At 35.0% G+C, this 17,989-nt stretch overlaps 2 protein-coding genes across 2 annotated transcripts; both read right to left on the minus strand.

Moving 5' to 3' along the window:
- Positions 1-8,404: 8,404 nt before the first annotated feature.
- K444DRAFT_615936 (beta-lactamase/transpeptidase-like protein) lies at positions 8,405-10,170 on the minus strand. Its single transcript, XM_024880827.1, has one exon. It carries the CDS (start codon positions 10,028-10,030, stop codon positions 8,567-8,569), a length of 1,464 nt encoding a protein of 487 aa, XP_024733046.1. The 5' UTR covers positions 10,031-10,170; the 3' UTR covers positions 8,405-8,566.
- Positions 10,171-15,166: 4,996 nt separating this feature from the next.
- K444DRAFT_55175 (uncharacterized protein) lies at positions 15,167-17,989 on the minus strand. The gene is made up of 3 exons (XM_024876559.1): positions 17,319-17,989; positions 16,458-17,261; positions 15,167-16,404 (listed from the first exon to the last, which is right to left on the minus strand). The coding sequence occupies exons 1-3, from the start codon at positions 17,910-17,912 to the stop codon at positions 15,250-15,252; spliced, it is 2,553 nt and encodes an 850-aa protein (XP_024733047.1). The 5' UTR covers positions 17,913-17,989; the 3' UTR covers positions 15,167-15,249.

Here is a 17,989-nt window from a genome sequence, read left to right on the forward strand (position 1 = left end):
ATAAAGTAAATAAAGCTTTTAAGGAACTATAAATTATATTTATAATAGTACTAATTCTTTATTATTTTAACCTAGCTTTAAAGATTTATATAGAAATAGATATTTTAGGATTCGTAATTATAGATATGATTTCCTAGCTCTTTAATAAGAAAGCAAAAGCTAGGTAATATTCTATTACTTTTTATTTAAAGAAAATAACTATAATTAAGAATAAATATAAGATATATAATTTAGAACTCTTAGTTATTATTCTAGTACTTTATACTTAGTAATATTACCTAGTATATATGTAATATATTATTATTATTAAAATAAATTATAATAACTTGAAATATTTTATAATTAAGAGAAAACTAAATAATTAATAAATAAAATAAGTAAAAAAGCTAGCTATTTTTAATTTTATCTTAGAATACTAGCCAAAGTATAATAATCCTACTAATAGGCTATTAAGAAGGCTAGACTTTATAGTAAATATAAATAAAAATACTTTATTACTTATATTTTATAATAAGCTATAGAATATAGAATAGAGAACCCTATAAATAGTAATAATAGAATACTATACTATTCCTATAATACTATAATTTAAGGCCTAGGAAAGAGGAAATAAGTATTTCTTAATTAGTAAGATACTAAGAAATTCTAAAAAAGAAGTCTATTTTAGTAATAGAATAATACTAGAAATATTATTACTTGAGTCTATTACTAGTATTACTAGTTATAAATAATATATATTATAAATTCTAGCTATATAAGTAGCTAGGTCCGAAATAGTATATAAGAAAAGCAGAAAAATATTACTTAAATTACTATTATAATACTAAAAGCTTAATTTATTAATATAATACTAGTAATATAAATAGTTCTTAAAAGGAACTTTTATTAAAGCTATTAAAACTTGAGAACTTAATATATCTAGGTTATTAAAATATTAGAGTACTATCTATATACTAAATAAGCTAGTTCTTAAAAAAAATTATTATAAGCTAATTATAATAATCCTATAAATAGGTATTTTAGTACTAGTAAGATACTAAAGATTCTCTAAAAAAAAGTACTTCTAGTAAAATATAAAAAACTATATTAGAACTTGCCCTATATATTAATAAACTAAAATAAAGAAATATTTATTATATAGTATACTTAATTTATTTCTTCTCTCCTCTAAGCCATAGTAAGAAATTACTATAGACTTTATTATAAAACTGCCTTTTTTTAGGTTTTATAGTAAGATCTATAATTCTATATTTATTATTATTAATAAATATATGAAAATAATATAATATATTCTAATTACTAAGGAAATCTCGGCTCTTAAGTTAGTAGAGCTATTTATATATTATATTATTAAAGACTTTAATATACCTATAAATATAATTTCTAATAAAGAATCTATTTTTATAAGTAAGTTCTAATTAAGTCTATACTTTTATTTAAAGATTTAATAATAGCTAAATATAGTATTTTACTTATAAACTAATAGATAAATAGAGAATCTAAATCAAACTCTAAAATAATACTTAAGATATTATACTAGTTACTAGTAAAATAACTAGATAATAAAGCTTATTCTTATAAAATTCATATATAATAACTTTATATATTTAATAATAGGAATTTCTCTATTCTATATATTATATAAATTCTATTCTAGTATTAAACTATATATTAAAAACAATATTCTAGAAAGAGAAGTACTAGTAATATAAGAAAAAATATAAAGAATTCAAATAAAATAAGAGGTACTAGAGAAGTAATAATAAGAAGTAATAGATATATAGAAAAAGTACTATAATAAGAAATATATTAATAAGAAGTTTAATATATATAATAAAATCATATTTTATATAAAGAATATTTAATAGCTATAACCTAGTATAAAGCTAGTAAATAGATATCTCGGCTTCTTTAAAGTTCTAGAAATTATAAGAATATATAAATAGATATATTACTTGGAATTACTACTATTATATTAAATCTATAATATTTTCTATATTTCTTTCTTAAAACTATAGTACCCGCAAGCTAGTACTATAGTAAAACCAGAACCGGTTAAGATTAAGGGCAAAAAAGAATTCGAGATAAAATTTATTATAGCCTATAAAAAAAGCAAAAAAGAAAGAAAGTATCTTATTTATTAAAAGGGCTACTTACTAGCAAATAATATATAGGAATTACTAAGTAATCTGGAAAATATAGCTTAAGAATTATAAGAATACTTAGAAAAAAGAAATATTATAATACTATTAGTTAAATAAAGGCATAAAAAATAAATGCTTTTATTAGGAAATTATTAAAAACCATATATTTATTTTTAGAAAAGCTATATAAAAATTATTAAGAATTCTAAAAACTCTAATTTCTATATTCTATAAATATTCTATTCTTATAACTATTTTTTATTATTCTTATTATTATTCTTATTAGGATTCTTTTGAGAAATAAATAATAAATTAGTTTATAAAGCTATTCGTTATTAGTAGGAAATAAAAAAGAAATAAGCTTACTTAATACTAAAAAATATTAATTATATTATTAAGAGTACTTTATACTTATACTAAGCTAATAAGAATTACTTAACCTATTTCTTAAATTATTAGAAAAATCCGTTAGCCTTAAATAATAGCTTTAATATAAGAAATATATATAATTTAATATAAAAAAAAAGTAATAATAGCCTTTTTTCTTTCGGGTAAAAATTAGGAAAAACACTTATATATATTAATAGCTTAAAAAAGGCAGTTTAATTATATTATATATACTTAAAAAACCTTAAATAATATTAGAATAGAGAATAAAAGAAAGGAATTTATAACTTATAAAATTATACTTCTTATTCTTAGAGTAATAGTAATTATATACCGAGTAATTATTACTCTTAATATAAGTAAGGTCAGGAAACTTAGTAATATTCTTGAAATATTAAAAATAGTAAGGGCAAATTAAGAATATAAGAGTATTAGCCAAACGGGTAGTAATAGGCTAATAAGTACTAAGAGAAGTATTTATCTTAATAAATAAAGAAGTAAAAGAGGAAATTAGAAAAGAACTTAAATAAAACTTAAATAAAACTTAAATAAAGCTTAAAGAAGCTTAAAGAAGCTTAAAGAAGCTTAAAGAAGCTTAAAGAAGGCTTAAAGAAGGATAAGAAGGAGCTGGGTATAATATTATAGTTAGGGAAAGGGAAGATTAATTAGTGGGAAAAGAGAGGCCTTTTTATAATACCCTTTCCCCGAATAGTAATCACGAATTCGGAACCAGTACTATACCAGGAATATCCAGAAAATTCTAAAAAAGGGATTTACGAATAAACCAGAAAATCGGATTAATTTTTCCAAGCTCTTGGGCCTATAGAGTAATAATTTATTCGCGAATAGAGGCTAAGTTAGGATTTATGAACTAATTAGAAGACCGGAAAAGCTTTATAACTAATAGTATATACTATATCCGTACTACCTTTGAAAGGGGAAATCGCCAGAGGCAATTTGCGAGTTAACTAGGCAGGGTTAGTAAACTATATTCTTAAGTCTATTATCTGGCGTAATAATAGGGCAATTATAAGGAGTATTTGGGGAGGACTAGCGGCCGGAAAAGTTTCAGGGGGTCATTTATAAAGCCATTCGCAGTTCTCTCAGGCCTCTTGGGGACAAGGGCCCAGAGGGGGGGTTAATGTAATGGGCACACGTAATGGCGCATGGACAGGTATCAGATGTCGTGGATCTAGTTTCCTATTTTAGGTAAAGCTTGCGATCGGAATCATACGGGCGATCGGAATCGTACGGATCGCATGGGATCGTGTTTCCTAGTTAAGTAAAGTGCTTCGCAGGCTTGGCTAAGCACTAGGGAACATATAGGGAGACGCTCCTAGCTTTGGAAAGGGGCATTAATTAGTCTTTTGTTGGAATCAATTCTTGGAATCAGTTACACTTGCAAGCGTCACTCTGCAGCTTACTTACCTTGACTACTTGTGCTTCACCCTGCTATTACGTGCCTCACATAAATACAATATAAAATGCGAAAATGCAGAGTTTAATTAATTACTAGCACATACTAGTACTAGAAATCAAGAGAATAGAAAGCGTTAATTATTTAAGAAATCGTTTAATATTAGTAATGGTTGCAGAATTTTTAAATACTAACGAATTTGTCGACTCACATCTCACTGACGTAGCCTCAAGGAAGATGCTCTTGATTCTTGTTTCCATCCATTCGCTCGAAAAGGTCCAGATCATCCGATACAGATTGGCAGTCGGCTTTTCTACTATTCCAAAGGCACTCGTTCTCTCGAGCCAAACCCATATCATGCTCCCAAGTTCCCAACAACATCTACTGAATATCATTTGTGACCCATGCGTTAAAATTCTAGATTTAAAGTGCTTGTGGAGTCAGAATAGTCCCCAAGCCTTGTTGACCTGGCCGATAACTTTTGATAGCTACGATGTCAGGTTCAACGAGTGTGATCTTAATCCAAATGCTGAAGAGTTTGTATGTATTCATTTTCTTTCTCGGAAATCTCCACTTATCCACTGGGAACTCTACCCTGCACCTTTTGGTTACAAAATCGGATGGTGAAGAAAAGATTGTATTCAAGCAAGTTGGATATTTTTGTTGTGCGTTAGAGGAGGTGAATCGGTATCCTGGATTTTTAGACTGTGCGTATTCTATCCAGGACAAAAGGACAGCCAGTGTTTGCCAGAGGATTACAGTTGCCTGGGCTCTGGGAAATAAACGCTGTGGCAGAGTGCGCGCTAAGTACGAAGACAACGGCATAAAGTATCGGGAATACAGGGCATTTTCACCCTTGGTGCTCTACTGGGTGCGGATTTAGGGTAGACGCTCACTATAAGCCTCTATATCCCTAGGTAATGCTCCTTAAATCGGCATAAAGAGGCGCTATAAGACCTCCGCAGGGGATAAGTAGATCTTCTAGGGTTATAGCGCTATTGGTAGAGTAACTTTAGCGCTCGGACGCTAAACAAGCAACTATTATAGGCCTCCTTAGTGAAGATTCCCTTGTAAGTACAGGGGGGAAGCCCTGAAAAGGTGTGGTCGCCCTTGTCGAAGGCGTAAATACTGCTTTTAGGGGAAGGGCCTGGAAATATAGAGCCCTATACCGAGTTTACCACCTTAATCTGTACGCCGGAGATTCTAAAAGTCTCCCAATGCCTTGTATTCCTGATACTTTATGCCGTTGTCTTCGTATTGTCAACTCTCTCTTTCTCGCCTGGGTGTGCATGATCTGCATCACTTTGGCAGCTGATGTGGACTCTGCTCCAGGCAGTGTGTCAAAGAATTAATCACATTAATCAGATTAATCAGATTAATCATGATTAGATTAGATTAGAATACGATTAACGTAATTCAGATTTTTTTTGATTAGATTAGAATAATTAATCTGATTAATCATAATTAATCTAATTAATCTGTCACGTGACTATAGTAAATTAATATTTACTTAATAATTATTCAATAACTAAGGTATTTATTAAGTAGCCCTAGTCAAACTAAGCTAGGGCTTATATAATAGTAGCTAAATACTAACTTTTAATAATAATAAACTAGTTATTTTCCTCGGAATCTCTATATTCCCCCTTTTATTATTTGGCTTCGACTCGCTTACTAAGCGTTACTGCCCCTAATTAGCGTAGTGCTAGAGCCAGAGCGGGCAGGAGCGTTACCAGGTTTGGCTAGCGCTATCACGTGTTAGGGTCACGTACGGACTAATTAGATTAATCAGATTAATCATGATTAATCTAATTAATATGTGAATAGAATATGATTAATGAGTTTTTTTCGTAAATAGATTAGATTAATGGCCATTAATCTAATCTAATCTAATCATTTGACACACTGGCTCCAGGTAACACATAGGATCGCTGTGTATGCCAGATTAAACAGAGATAATCGAAGGAATTGGAGTCCATGTGATACTATTCTAAAGACTTTCTGAGACCCTTCTTCCCATAGCTTGTTAATAGTTAATACTCTGTGTTTTTACTGGTTGTGAAATAAAGAGAACTTTCGTATATAAAATCTCGGTCACCTCGGTCAGTAGTTTTAGCGCCGCAAACTTGTTTTTCGGGGACCACTAAAGGTGAAGCTGAAGCTTTAGCATTAGGCCAAGTGAAATCAAAAGCAGCCCCTGTCAGAAAGGACAAGCAATTATTAGTAACCTGGAATAACTCTTTCAATGATCAGACTGTAAGCTCTCTAGATACAATGTGACTTTCGGTCAATATCTTAAGCTATAGCCTCTGATCTGGCGAGCGAAACAAGAAACGTGTGGTTTTGAATATCGGCTTTGAGAGAAGGTCGTTAAGAACCCCGATATCTTACGAGGGTATCTACCTAGACTAGTATCATCTTTTGTAGGCTAGGGGACAAGATCAATAATCAAACTGTCGTAGAGCTAAGGTGCTGAGAAGGGAGATTTGCGAAGGAAAACAACTCACTTGTCACTAGTTAAACCCTGAAGTACTAAGAGCAGATTGCCAGGGTCAAAGTGTTTAACTAGTTTAGCCCAACCGTTTTCTATGTTATATCCAATTTTCAAGCTTTTTCATGGCTTCTTACATGTATCACCCTCCTCCTTTGGTAGTTCTGGAAGAAGATCCGGAGGGGGGTATCACATATCGATTTTCGAGTTGTGTTCCCAGCCTCCAGATTGCCACTCTCTTTCTTTTGCGTTATTCTGAGCCGCATTCTCCTGTATGTAGAGGTTAGCTATATTTACCTTGTATAATCGCCTCAGCACTTCGGCAAATTGTGTATATTCCTTTGAGGTCCCTTCAATGCCTCTCTGGTATTAGAGTTGAGATCTTGTTAATTGTCCTGCTATACTAGTTTCTGGGGGGTCGGAGGTCTCGAGTGTGGTGTCCAGTTCCTTATTCGAGTGCGAGCTGGCTTTGTCCAAATACAGTGCCACAAGTGAGCAAGAGTTTCTCGACTAGCACTCCTGTTCCACTTGTTTATAATCTCGCAGGGAATCACAGATAGCGTATCCGTCTCTCAAGCCAGCTGCCCTTGATATATTAGGACACCGGATGCCCGACGATTCCGCTCTCGCTTTGCTTGCTGTCGTGGGACGGTGTTGACCTGAGTCGGAATATTATGGGAGGAAAGTTCCGCCAAGTCACAGTTAGTCACTGGCGCTGCAGAAACGGGACAGCGGCTTACCTACTGTGTGCTCACCAAGGTCGAGGGTCCCGGCCTCCAGATGACGACTGCCGGCCGCGGACAGCTGGGAAATGGTTGATCATCTCTACAAGTCTGTTCCACTAATTCATTCGCAGACATTTGTAAAGATTGTGTAGGGTAGGCGGTCACTGTTGTGAAAGGATCGACTGTGCAGTCTACAATAAAAAGGAGAGCAGCAACGTTAAGCGTTGAAATATTTCTTTCGGTTTGGGACTGTTCCACTTCCGTTCTTGTTCCCTGCGGCCTGGGAGATCGTCTATGTCTGTATGGAGTTTGTTGTAATAATAATTGCTTCACCATGAACATTCTCGTCTGCCTCGTCATGAATTATTGGCCTGTCTGATTAGCAACTTCCTGGAATCAGATGCTGCAGTCCTGTCATCCATAGGGCTCTCTGGTTACCAAGAATCCGCGACTGGAAACCCGTTGCGCCGCTCCTAAGAAAGAACGGCGGACCGAAGGGTGGTGGTCAAAGTAATGAGAAACTGTGCTCTTCGCTAGCCATCGGAGGAATCGGTAAGAGAACCTTTTTTCGCTTAACTTCCTCGTCTCAAAGAAAAGTATATCCTCACTGTCCATTATACTACAGCCAGGTTTATACTTTATTATTAATCACATACGTGAAATTATAATAAATAAGAAGGCTCAAATCCGGTTACTAACCCTCTAATTTACTGGATTTACTCGCTTAGAAATGTGTAATTAAGTACAAAGCTAATTATAATATAATAAATAATTAACTCTTTAGTTTAATAAAGGTTTAAAAATAAGTCATTTAATAAATACTATTATTTTATAAGCACGTATTTCACAGGCTTACTCTAGTTATTTAAAGCCTAAAAGTTAAAGATAAGCTCTTAATTAAGGCTAAAAACCTAAATTTCAATATATAGATTTAGAGGAAGTAATTAACCTTCTCTTATAATTTTAGAACCCACGTATAGAGAGATATATGAGCTGCGAGAAGCCCTATAACTTGAGGTATTAATAGGGTTTTCTCCGTTTTAGTAGATCATGGCAGAATGCCCTAAGCGAAGCCCCTTGCGGGACAGGCTAGGCTGTCATAAACGTCGCTGGAGATGCCTCGGCATTCATCATCAATCAAATTCATCGCCTCTATGACGGGATTTAGATCTTTCATCCATCAAACACACTCAGACGATTGACTTACTGAGGATGCCTCCTGGCAGTGTGCCATTGGATTGCAATTCCAGTGGCTTGGAAACAGTGGTCCTACTTTTCACGTTTTCTGCTACCTTCGCACAGGACGGCTTGATGAATCAGCCCGTACATGTTCCGAGGCGCCGTGTCCGTTTTCAGCGAACCGCTTCAGAAGCCCGACAACAACAGATGGGCATGGTGGCCCTTAAGCCTCCCCTCTGGTCAAGTGCGCTACTCTATCTGGTCCTACTACGCCCTGCCAAAGCTCGACACTTCTCTTCTCCGCTGTCCAACCCAATCTAACCATCATCTCCAAGCCCTCCAAAACCAAATCAATCGACTTCCAGTCCCCTGCATACTCAATGCCCGGAATCGCAGCAGGCACAAGTCTTGCCCTGCTCCCCTTCTCATACCGCAAATTAGGCTCTCCGTCCTCATCACCCTCAACAATCAATTCCTTTCCACGATCAGCCCACGTACCCTTCCACTCGACCCATCTCTTGTCCACCCGAGCCCCATACGCACAAAATGGTACCGTACCAAAAGGTGTCCTGCCATCAAAATACGGAATCGGAGCCCATTTCTTCAGATACGAAATGGCATGGAATACCTTGGCCCATACCGCAAAGCCTGCTGCTGAGTTGGTCATGATGCAAATCCCGCAATCATCCCAAGCCTTTTCCTCCAACAGTCGATCCTCTTTCCCACTTTGGGGGCGCAAGTCTGCGTACCCCATAACGAAGCATTCCCATCCAGGGAAGTTCGATCCTCCATGCCCAAACGCAATACCCGGATCTCTCGGCGCAATCCACATCAACGCCATCGTATTAGCCACCTCTTCCAGCATCTGCGCCGCTATCTCCTTCTCCAAAAACTCCTTGCCATCACCACTTTCCAGCGACCGGTGCATCGCTCTCACAACTTTCAAAAGATCACTCGGCGTAGTCCATAAACCCGCGGCCGCTTTCTCGGGTTGAATATGCCATCGGACATCGGATGGCGTATACCCCGTGAAATGCGCTCTCGTAACATTCGTCTCCCCTTCTGCGAGAGCGTAGAACGATCGTGTCATTTCCAGTGGCCCCAGAACAAGCTCTTTCACCAGTTCCGCAAAATCTTTTCCCGTCACAGCCTCAAGAACGATTTGCAGGACAGTCATCCCGCCTCCGGAATATGAAAACGCATACCCTGGGAATCCTTGCACCCGGACTTGAAGTGTGTTCGCGGGCGCTTTCCCAGAGAGCAGGACCTCCGTACTCGGTGCCTCTTTAGAGTACCCAGGGAATCCGCCGACGGTAAGTCCAGATGTATGGCTCATGATATGTTTGACTGTAATTTCCTGCAACAACGTTTTGGTGTAGGGAGTTTCCAGAATCTCTACTGTTTGTCTGGGGATGACGTCGACGATTTTGTCTTCCAGCTTTAGCTTTCCTGCCTGAACTAAGCGCATCGTCGCCATTCCAGTGATGGTTTTCGATATACTGCATGCTTGGAATAGTGTCTCTGAGTTATCGCCCATTGTTGAGATACATTTGGAAGCAATAGAGCCGTGGTCCAGAACAGCGATTGAGACGGACGGCGATCCGATTTCGGCGAGAACATCTGCTGTGGATGCATTTACTGTGCCTTGAGAGCTGATAAGATGCTCTAATTCATTGAAGAAATCCATTTTATTTCCGGTGATGTCTTTCTTACAATGAAACTTGTTACCTTTGTCTCTGTACTTATTTCGAAAAAAACGTCTCTCTATTTGAGCTTTGTTTGGTACTGTACTTCTCGAAAGACCACGTCAGCAAGGAATATAGCCTGATTGCATTGCGGCAGCCTACGTGAATCACAGTTTGGGGGCTGAAATCGCGGGGGGGAAAGGTGGGTTGACTCCATGCGAAACATTTCTCCAGAGTCTATGATTTGCGCCACCTATTCTGCACCACCCCCCAACTCTATATCTCATTCTTTCAAACAGAGCCCATTTTGACCTATCATTCTATTAATTACAATGACAAATAGCGCGATCCAAACACAGCTCAATGACCCTGTTAGTGTAAGCCGAGAAAACATTCGGATTTCGATAAGGACAACTCGAAAATGATCGTTCTGATTCCTTATAGTGCGACTTCATCAAAGCCGTGACAGTGAGTTTCATGTGGTTATATCTGTCTTTCATGTCTCTATCTAGGTGTTTCTGTGGGCATCTATTAAGGAAACAATTCAATGCAACCCTTTACTAGGGTTCGCACTGTTTTCTAGCCCCTCTGCTACTTCTATGATTCTGTTTATTACTTGTATATGCCGATATGTGTTGTCTCTAAAGAAAAATCTGCCATTGCTGTGCTCTGTTATAACTAGTGACGGGCGGAGATAGGAGTAGAGATAATGAGGGAGTGCGACGGCGGCGGCGGCGAGAAGCAGGGGGAACGGGGAGAGAGGCGGCGGCACCCAGACGAGACTGAGATTGGCAGCGACATCTATACACCCAAAGCCAGCGATTGTAGCTATAACACATACGAAAAGAATAACGAGGATCCGTGACCTGGTGGAGGCTTTCCCAATTAATAGTGTTCTAACGCTAACCGTTGAGCCAATACCTGTAGCTAATAGCGAGTATTATTCTATATAAGCTTCTCGGAGTTCTTTTATTATAGCAGAGTCGGTACTAGTAGCAGAGTATTAGAAATAGCCCTTTTAAAGCTTCCTAAAACGTAATAAGATTAAGAATAAAACAGTATATAAATCTCGAGATCTAGTTATTATATTTTAATTTCGAAGTATTAAATATATATTTAAATAAGAAAATATTTACTAAGGCTAAAACCCACTTAATACTAGTATATATTTTAAAGTATATTTTGCTATTATTTATCCTTAAATAAAGCACATTAAATAAATACTTAAAAAGAATATAATAATTACTTATAATAGAAAATTACTAAAGTTCTTTTATTTAAGAAATAATTTAATTAAATTTCTTTATAATTCAAGTAGATATTAGTAAAGCTAATAATAAAAAGAAATAATAAGGCATTATCCCCGATTTATTAATATAATTAAATAAATTCCGGTTTAAAAAAATATAAGTTATATTTCTATAGAATTATAAAATAAAGAAAATAATATATTTTTAATTTCTTATTTATAAAATATATTAAAAAGAGTTTAATTAATAATATTAATTAAATACTTTTAATAAATTATAAAATTATAAAGAAAAGCTTATATTATTAGACTTTTAAATTAAAAGAATTTTTTTAAATATTATATAATAAGCTCGAATATTAAAATATTAGTAAATTTAAAAAGTAATATAAAAATAAGAATAAATATAGAGTTAAATAATTAAATATTATTATATTTTTAATATATTTATTATAAAACTAACTTAACTTAATTTAATTTAATTCAAAAATGACTTTTTGAGTCTTTTAAATATAATAATAGTTTTTTATTTAATTAAATTTTTACTTTTGCTTTTTATTAAAAAGTAATATATTATTTTAAATTCGAGTTTTATTAATAAATCGGAAATAAAAGCAAGTATAAATTACTAATTAATTATATTAAGGCCCGTTTTATAATTCTTAAATACTAGTATTTAGTTACTATTTAAATTCTAGCTTTTAATTATTATAAAAATAAGTATTTATATTTGTTTTATATATTAGTAATTATTACTAGTATTTAATTATTAATATTTACTCTTATATAAATTCTAGTATTTTTAGAATTACTTATTATAAATAGTTTTAAAAGTACTAGCTTTTAAATATTAGCTTTTACTTTTTTTTAATTACTTTTCTAGTACTTTATAAAATATAATATTTTAATTATTATATAAATTTTATTAAAATTTCTTTTTAATAAAAAAGCTATAATAAAGTAATAAAGTATTTATTTAATTATTTAATTACTTTTGCCTTATAAAATAAATAAATATTAAACTATAATATTTTATAATTATAAGAAATAATTACCAAAGAAAAGTAATTCCTTATAAGTCTTAAGATTTAAGATTACTAGAAATTACTTTAAAACCTTTATAATTGCAATAGTATAAGGCGCATAATAGCAGGGCGCTATGCAAGTAGTTAAGGTAAGGAGTGGAATCCAAGGTAAAGTATGGTGAAGCATGAAAGTATAATTGATTCCAAGAACTGGTTCCCATTAAGAAACTAATCAATGCCCATTTCCAAAGCTCGCATGCCTCCATATGTAGAATCTAGCGTTCCGCTGGATGTATGGAAGCACTAGTCACAATTAGGGAATGCGATCCCACATAAGCACTAGCCCAATTAGGCTACCAGATCCACCTGGACATTCGCTCGTACTCTGGGCACATGTGCGCATTACAAATAGTTATTAAGTTTTTATATTTTGCGAAACAATTTTAAAATATTAAAAGCTAGCTTCTAATATCGAGTATTAAATACTAGTATTTGCTTGTTAGCAAATTCCAGTAATAAGCAAGCCTTTAAGTTCCTCGTTTAAATATTATTATATCTTCTAATTAGACTTAACTTTATCTTAAAAATAAAACTAATAAGAATTAATAATATATAACTTTTTATTAATTTATTTACTAAACATATATAATTTATATTATATAATAAGATTAAAATATTAATTTAAATTAATGAAAATATAATAAAACATTTATTTATATTTATTTTAATTAATTAATAAATAATATTAATTTAATAAAAAATCGAATTAAAATTAAATAAATAAAATCTTTAATAGTTTTATATTATTAAAATTTGAAATTTATATAATTAATATAAAGAATTATTAAATATTAATAAAACTAAATCTTACTTTTATTACTTATTATAAATAAATATAATACTTTTTAGTTTTTAATATATTACTTATATATCTTTATTTTAAGTTTATTTTAAAGTAATTTACTTATATTTATTTAATAATTATAAGAAAAGTTTAAAGAATATGTTATATGGCAACTGCGTGCTAGTAGTTACGTGCAGGCTCACGTGACTACATTCCTGTATTTAAGCTTTGGCCACTCGTACCACACCTCTCTTTCCTCTCAAGCAATCTATCTATATATTTTTATTATAACAGAATATATAAATTATATTACTAATAATATAATTAATAGTTTTTGCTTCTTGCTTTAATTATATATATAATAACTTTAATTTAAAAACTTTAAAATTTATTATTTTAAATAGAGTATATTATTATTAATCTCGAAAATAATTAATAAAATACAAGTTTTAAAAGATTTACTTTAAAGCTAATAATTAAATAATAAATTTAATTATTAATAGATATAAGAATTTGTTTTATTTTATAAATACTTTTTATACTAGCCTTTATTATACTTTTTAGTCTCTTTATTTTATATTATTTCTTATATTTAAAAACATGTAATAAAGTTCGAATATTATAAGAAGCTTAATATTACTATATTACTTAGAGAATTAACTAAGAATTTTTGCAAGAACTAGTTTAACTACTATAATACTAACTTGTATCTGGCTAATATACTAAGGTTATTAGAAAAGAAATCTGTATTATAGTATTCCAATTATATTTTAAATATTTATTTCTCAGGAGTACTAATAAGAAAGTTAATACTAATGAATTACTTAGTAGGGAGCTCAGGCTCGGCAAAAATACCTGAGGTATTAATACCGGTATTAATAGTATTAGGTATTTTTCAAGTATTATAAGAATTAATATATATTAATACCTTATTAATTCTTACTCCTAAAAATTATCTCTTTATTTTATTATTTTATTTATATAAGAATATATTTATGTATAATTCCTTTAATTTCTAGTCTTTCTATTAAAAAATTTATTTACTATTATTAATAAAATTTAATAATATCTTAAATTTAAAATACCTCTCGTATTCGGAAAATTAAGCCCTGTATTTATATTTCTTATCAAGGTACTAAATATATAAGCGAGCCTTACGAAAATCTCAAAAGCTCATTTTTACTTAAAATAGCCGCATTGAGATTAGTTTTAGCCTAAAGTATAAGATAAGTAGCTAGATAGAAAGCCTAAATTAAAGAGAATATTTGCGCTACTAAAAGTTTTCTTATAAGAGAAGTAGTTCGAAAGTTAATTGTAATTAAAGGGGAAAATTAGGTTCAGGAAATTGATACTACTATTGATACTATTAATACCTTACGATTCTGGCATCAATACGTATCGATACCGGAAATTTAGGTATTTTTGCCGAGCCTGGGGGAGCTTCGTTGTATATAGTTAGTACTTGTAGGCTAGAGAGAAAGCTTGTTTCCAAAGAGTTTATATAGCATACAATTCCCGTTTGGAATTGGCACAGAAGAAGTAGGTTTTGCAGTAAGCCAACGAAATTGCCCATCGACATTCTATTGGGAGTCAACAACGGCCGTGAAATCGTGTTATAGTCCGTAATCCCACGTCGGCAGCACCGATTGCACCATTATACATTCCAAATAGAAGTATTGTACAGTACACTCGTTGAATAAACATCTACGGACTGATCGTTGGCTGCGAGCAACTCAAACAGACTCCAATGTGAAGTCAATAACTATACCAGTATGAGACTGTCGTGCCTTCGATATCCAAAACCAAGCTGGCGACGAAGGACAGCTTTTGGTCCTATGCCGGCAAGCCTTGAACTTCAATAGAAGATTGGGGTTTAAATTGATGTGGAGGCCAAGAACACTGTTGCCTCGACCGTAAATCAGCGATGTAAAATGCTATGGTATAATTCTGAGAGCCTGAAGGGAAATAAAAATAAAGTTTGAAAAATCGACGATGCATTAAGGCATACCCTTAACAAGAGTTTCAAGATACAATGACTTCTATTGATGATAATAACATGGTCACACATGTCCTCAAATTCAGACATAACAATAAAAGCATTATCTAATCCACAGCACCATATTCCTCATTAAACTTCACCATCTCAAACCCCTCATCCGGCGCTCTATCAAACAGAAGCTGCACCTCCTCTTCACCCCTAACCCTCTTCTCCCCTTCCACAACTCTAATCATAACCTTCTTCTTCAACGTAGCATTACTCCTAATCCCCGGCGACGCGTTCCGCAACTTCCCCTCGGGTCGCGAATTATAACTCAGCGCCATCATCTCCTCGAACGAATCCCATGCGTCGGAAGAAAGCTGCTTGAAGAGGAGGCAGTGTGCCATATGTGCGAGCGCCATGGCAGCGTGCAAAAGCAGGACTGCGATCGCGAGATAGTAGGCTATGCTATCTGCCTTATACGCATAACCGGAAACTAATACGTCCCAGTGAGCCTTGGTGAGATTGTCGGCATCGATGTGTTGTTGAGGGAGGATACACTTGCTATCGTCTTTGAGAATGGAGTCGTAAAATGGGTAGATTGTGTCTGTAAGCCCGGAGTACAGATAGGGTATTCCCGCATCTTTATAGTAGATTTCAGCGCGCATGTTCTCAGTAAGTCCGATTCTAGCCATCCCTTCGGTGACTAAGATCGCGATGACAGATTCCAGTGCTGAGGTTAAGCTGGCCCAGCCCCCGTCGCTTTGGATTAAGGATGTGCTGTTATCGAACCCCGCAGTAGCAAGCAGGGATCCGAGACTTGTCCACCCAGGTAGGTCTCGGGTTTGAGGTGGGGGTGGAGAAACAGAAGAGTTTAAAAACGGTGTAAGCGTATACAGCCAATCGAGATCAGCACTGACTTGCTTCCACGTCCCGTCATCGATGGGTGAGAACCGAGGGTTTGCATAGGGGCCCCCGTTTTTACTTGTTACGACGCCTGTTTGCAAAGAGTTACTGTGGGCAACGTTAGATAGGCTTGCTTCTCCGTCTGCCCAGCGTGCATCAACAGCACATGCATATACCGTGCAGTTCTCGGAATTTTGGGGGATTTGTATTGTTAGAAAGGTGCTGGGGTAACTATATATAGAGCCGAACGAGCGCTTGCGTGGGGTTTGGGGTATGGGAATCCATTGGGTGAGAATGGAAGACGAGTTGACGGTGGTTACAGAAAGGTTGTGCTCGCTGGCTGGGTAGTCGCCATAATATGCGAATACTGGGAACTGAAATTGTCAGCGATAAGAACTCAAAGGTTTCGGATGGGGTGATTTATTACAGATAACTCTGAACTAGTGCCAAATGTTACATTCCTTCTGTTGTTACATCTCACACGAGTAACAGGTATTTGACTAACAGTTGTAGCTAGCGAAAGAGTCGGTTCGCGGTATTTCAAACTGCTATAAGCAATATGTTTCGTTATTGGGGCGTGATAGATGGCGTCGTACCAAATCTTAGACAGCTCTGTGGAATAAACGGCGATGGCACAGCTGCTCGAAACAGCCCAGGTGTCGAAATAGTTGGCAGTCCAATCACTAGCACGGTAAGATACCGATCGTTGAGAAAGTTCATCGACTATGGTTATAGTGTTGTAGAAAGTGCTCAGATGCCAACCTTTAGCAGATTCAGCTATGGATGATGTTGAGGACCAGATGCATCCCGTGGTGTTTTTGGTTCTCAATTCTAGCATTTCGGCCGTAGCATTCAGACATGATGCTCCACCAACTGCACCAGAATTGAGATTCAAGGGCCAAAGTGAATTCCGGTTCCCAACAAGCCAGAAAGTGGTCCCTCCCCCTGGAAAATAACGGGCAGGGGGGATCATCAGCAAGGCGGCCGATGGTCCAGCAAAAGTGGCAACTAAACCCGATACCAATAATATAACTAGTATTCGGCCTTTCTGCCACTTTGAAGATATAGCTCCGGTTCCATACCACAGATTCGGGGACCAGAAAAATGATAAATCCTTAAAGGAAAAAGCAGAACCGAGAAGTCCGAACGGTAAACCCTCTTTCCTATGAAGAATCTCGTGTCTGATGATCTCGAGAACTATAGTGCTAAGCGATGCTACTATGAGTAACTCCTAGTATATGAAGTCAAACCAGGTCACTCCATGTCCGCCATGGGCAAAGAAACATACCATCATTTTAGCAGCAACCTGCAGAAACAGCGTATCTACCGCGTCGCTGAGATTAGATGGGCCTTGGAAGGTAGCCCCGATAAAGTATCCCTTAAGATTCAAAACCGTAAGGGCGACGGATGCTGAAATCGGGAGGAAATGCACCGAGCAACGTATCAAGGCTACTCGAAAAGATTGGTCCAGTATGATTTTCTTTACTTCAGTGTCTTGGCCGTACAGTGTACTGCGCCATGTGCTAAGGAGTCGAACTCCAAAGGCTCTTAGGATAATAGTCCATTCCCTTGCTCTCCGCGCTCTGGATGGCGATAACTTTGGAGTTTGAGCGGTAACTGGAGATAATTGTGGGGAAGTTGTGATTGTTGCCCTGCGTGAGATATTTGCGGTTGATACCGGTTCTGACGATGTAGTCATGAAGGATGCTCTTGGAGATATTGCAGTCTGTGCAGTCTGTGCAATCTGGAAATCTAATAATTGAGAGGATCCTGCTGAGGAGGTTGCTTCCTGTGAGTCAAAAATTTCAGGATTTGATTGTTGGGGGGATGTTGGACGGAGGGTTGTCGATTGGGGCAACGAGGATGAGGATACGGTGCTCATGGTAGCTGTGCCTGCCCACTAAAGTGAGTTCAAGTCGTCAGTGGATTTTATTAGCACTTTCCACGACTCGAACTCTA

Source organism: Hyaloscypha bicolor (genome assembly GCF_002865645.1).
Source record: "Hyaloscypha bicolor E unplaced genomic scaffold K444scaffold_118, whole genome shotgun sequence".
Classification (NCBI taxonomy): domain Eukaryota; kingdom Fungi; phylum Ascomycota; class Leotiomycetes; order Helotiales; family Hyaloscyphaceae; genus Hyaloscypha; species Hyaloscypha bicolor.

Excerpts from the sequence above, each read along its gene's own strand:
- K444DRAFT_55175 (XM_024876559.1), bottom strand. The coding sequence starts at position 17,912 with ATGAGCACCGTATCCTCATCCTCGTTGCCCCAATCGACAACCCTCCGT. Across the intron at positions 17,262-17,318 it reads AGGTTGCTGCTAAAATGATG|GAGTTACTCATAGTAGCATC; the intron begins GTATGTTTCTTT and ends TTCATATACTAG. Across the intron at positions 16,405-16,457 it reads GCACTAGTTCAGAGTTATCT|TTCCCAGTATTCGCATATTA; the intron begins GTAATAAATCAC and ends TGACAATTTCAG.
- K444DRAFT_615936 (XM_024880827.1), bottom strand. The coding sequence starts at position 10,030 with ATGGATTTCTTCAATGAATTAGAGCATCTTATCAGCTCTCAAGGCACA.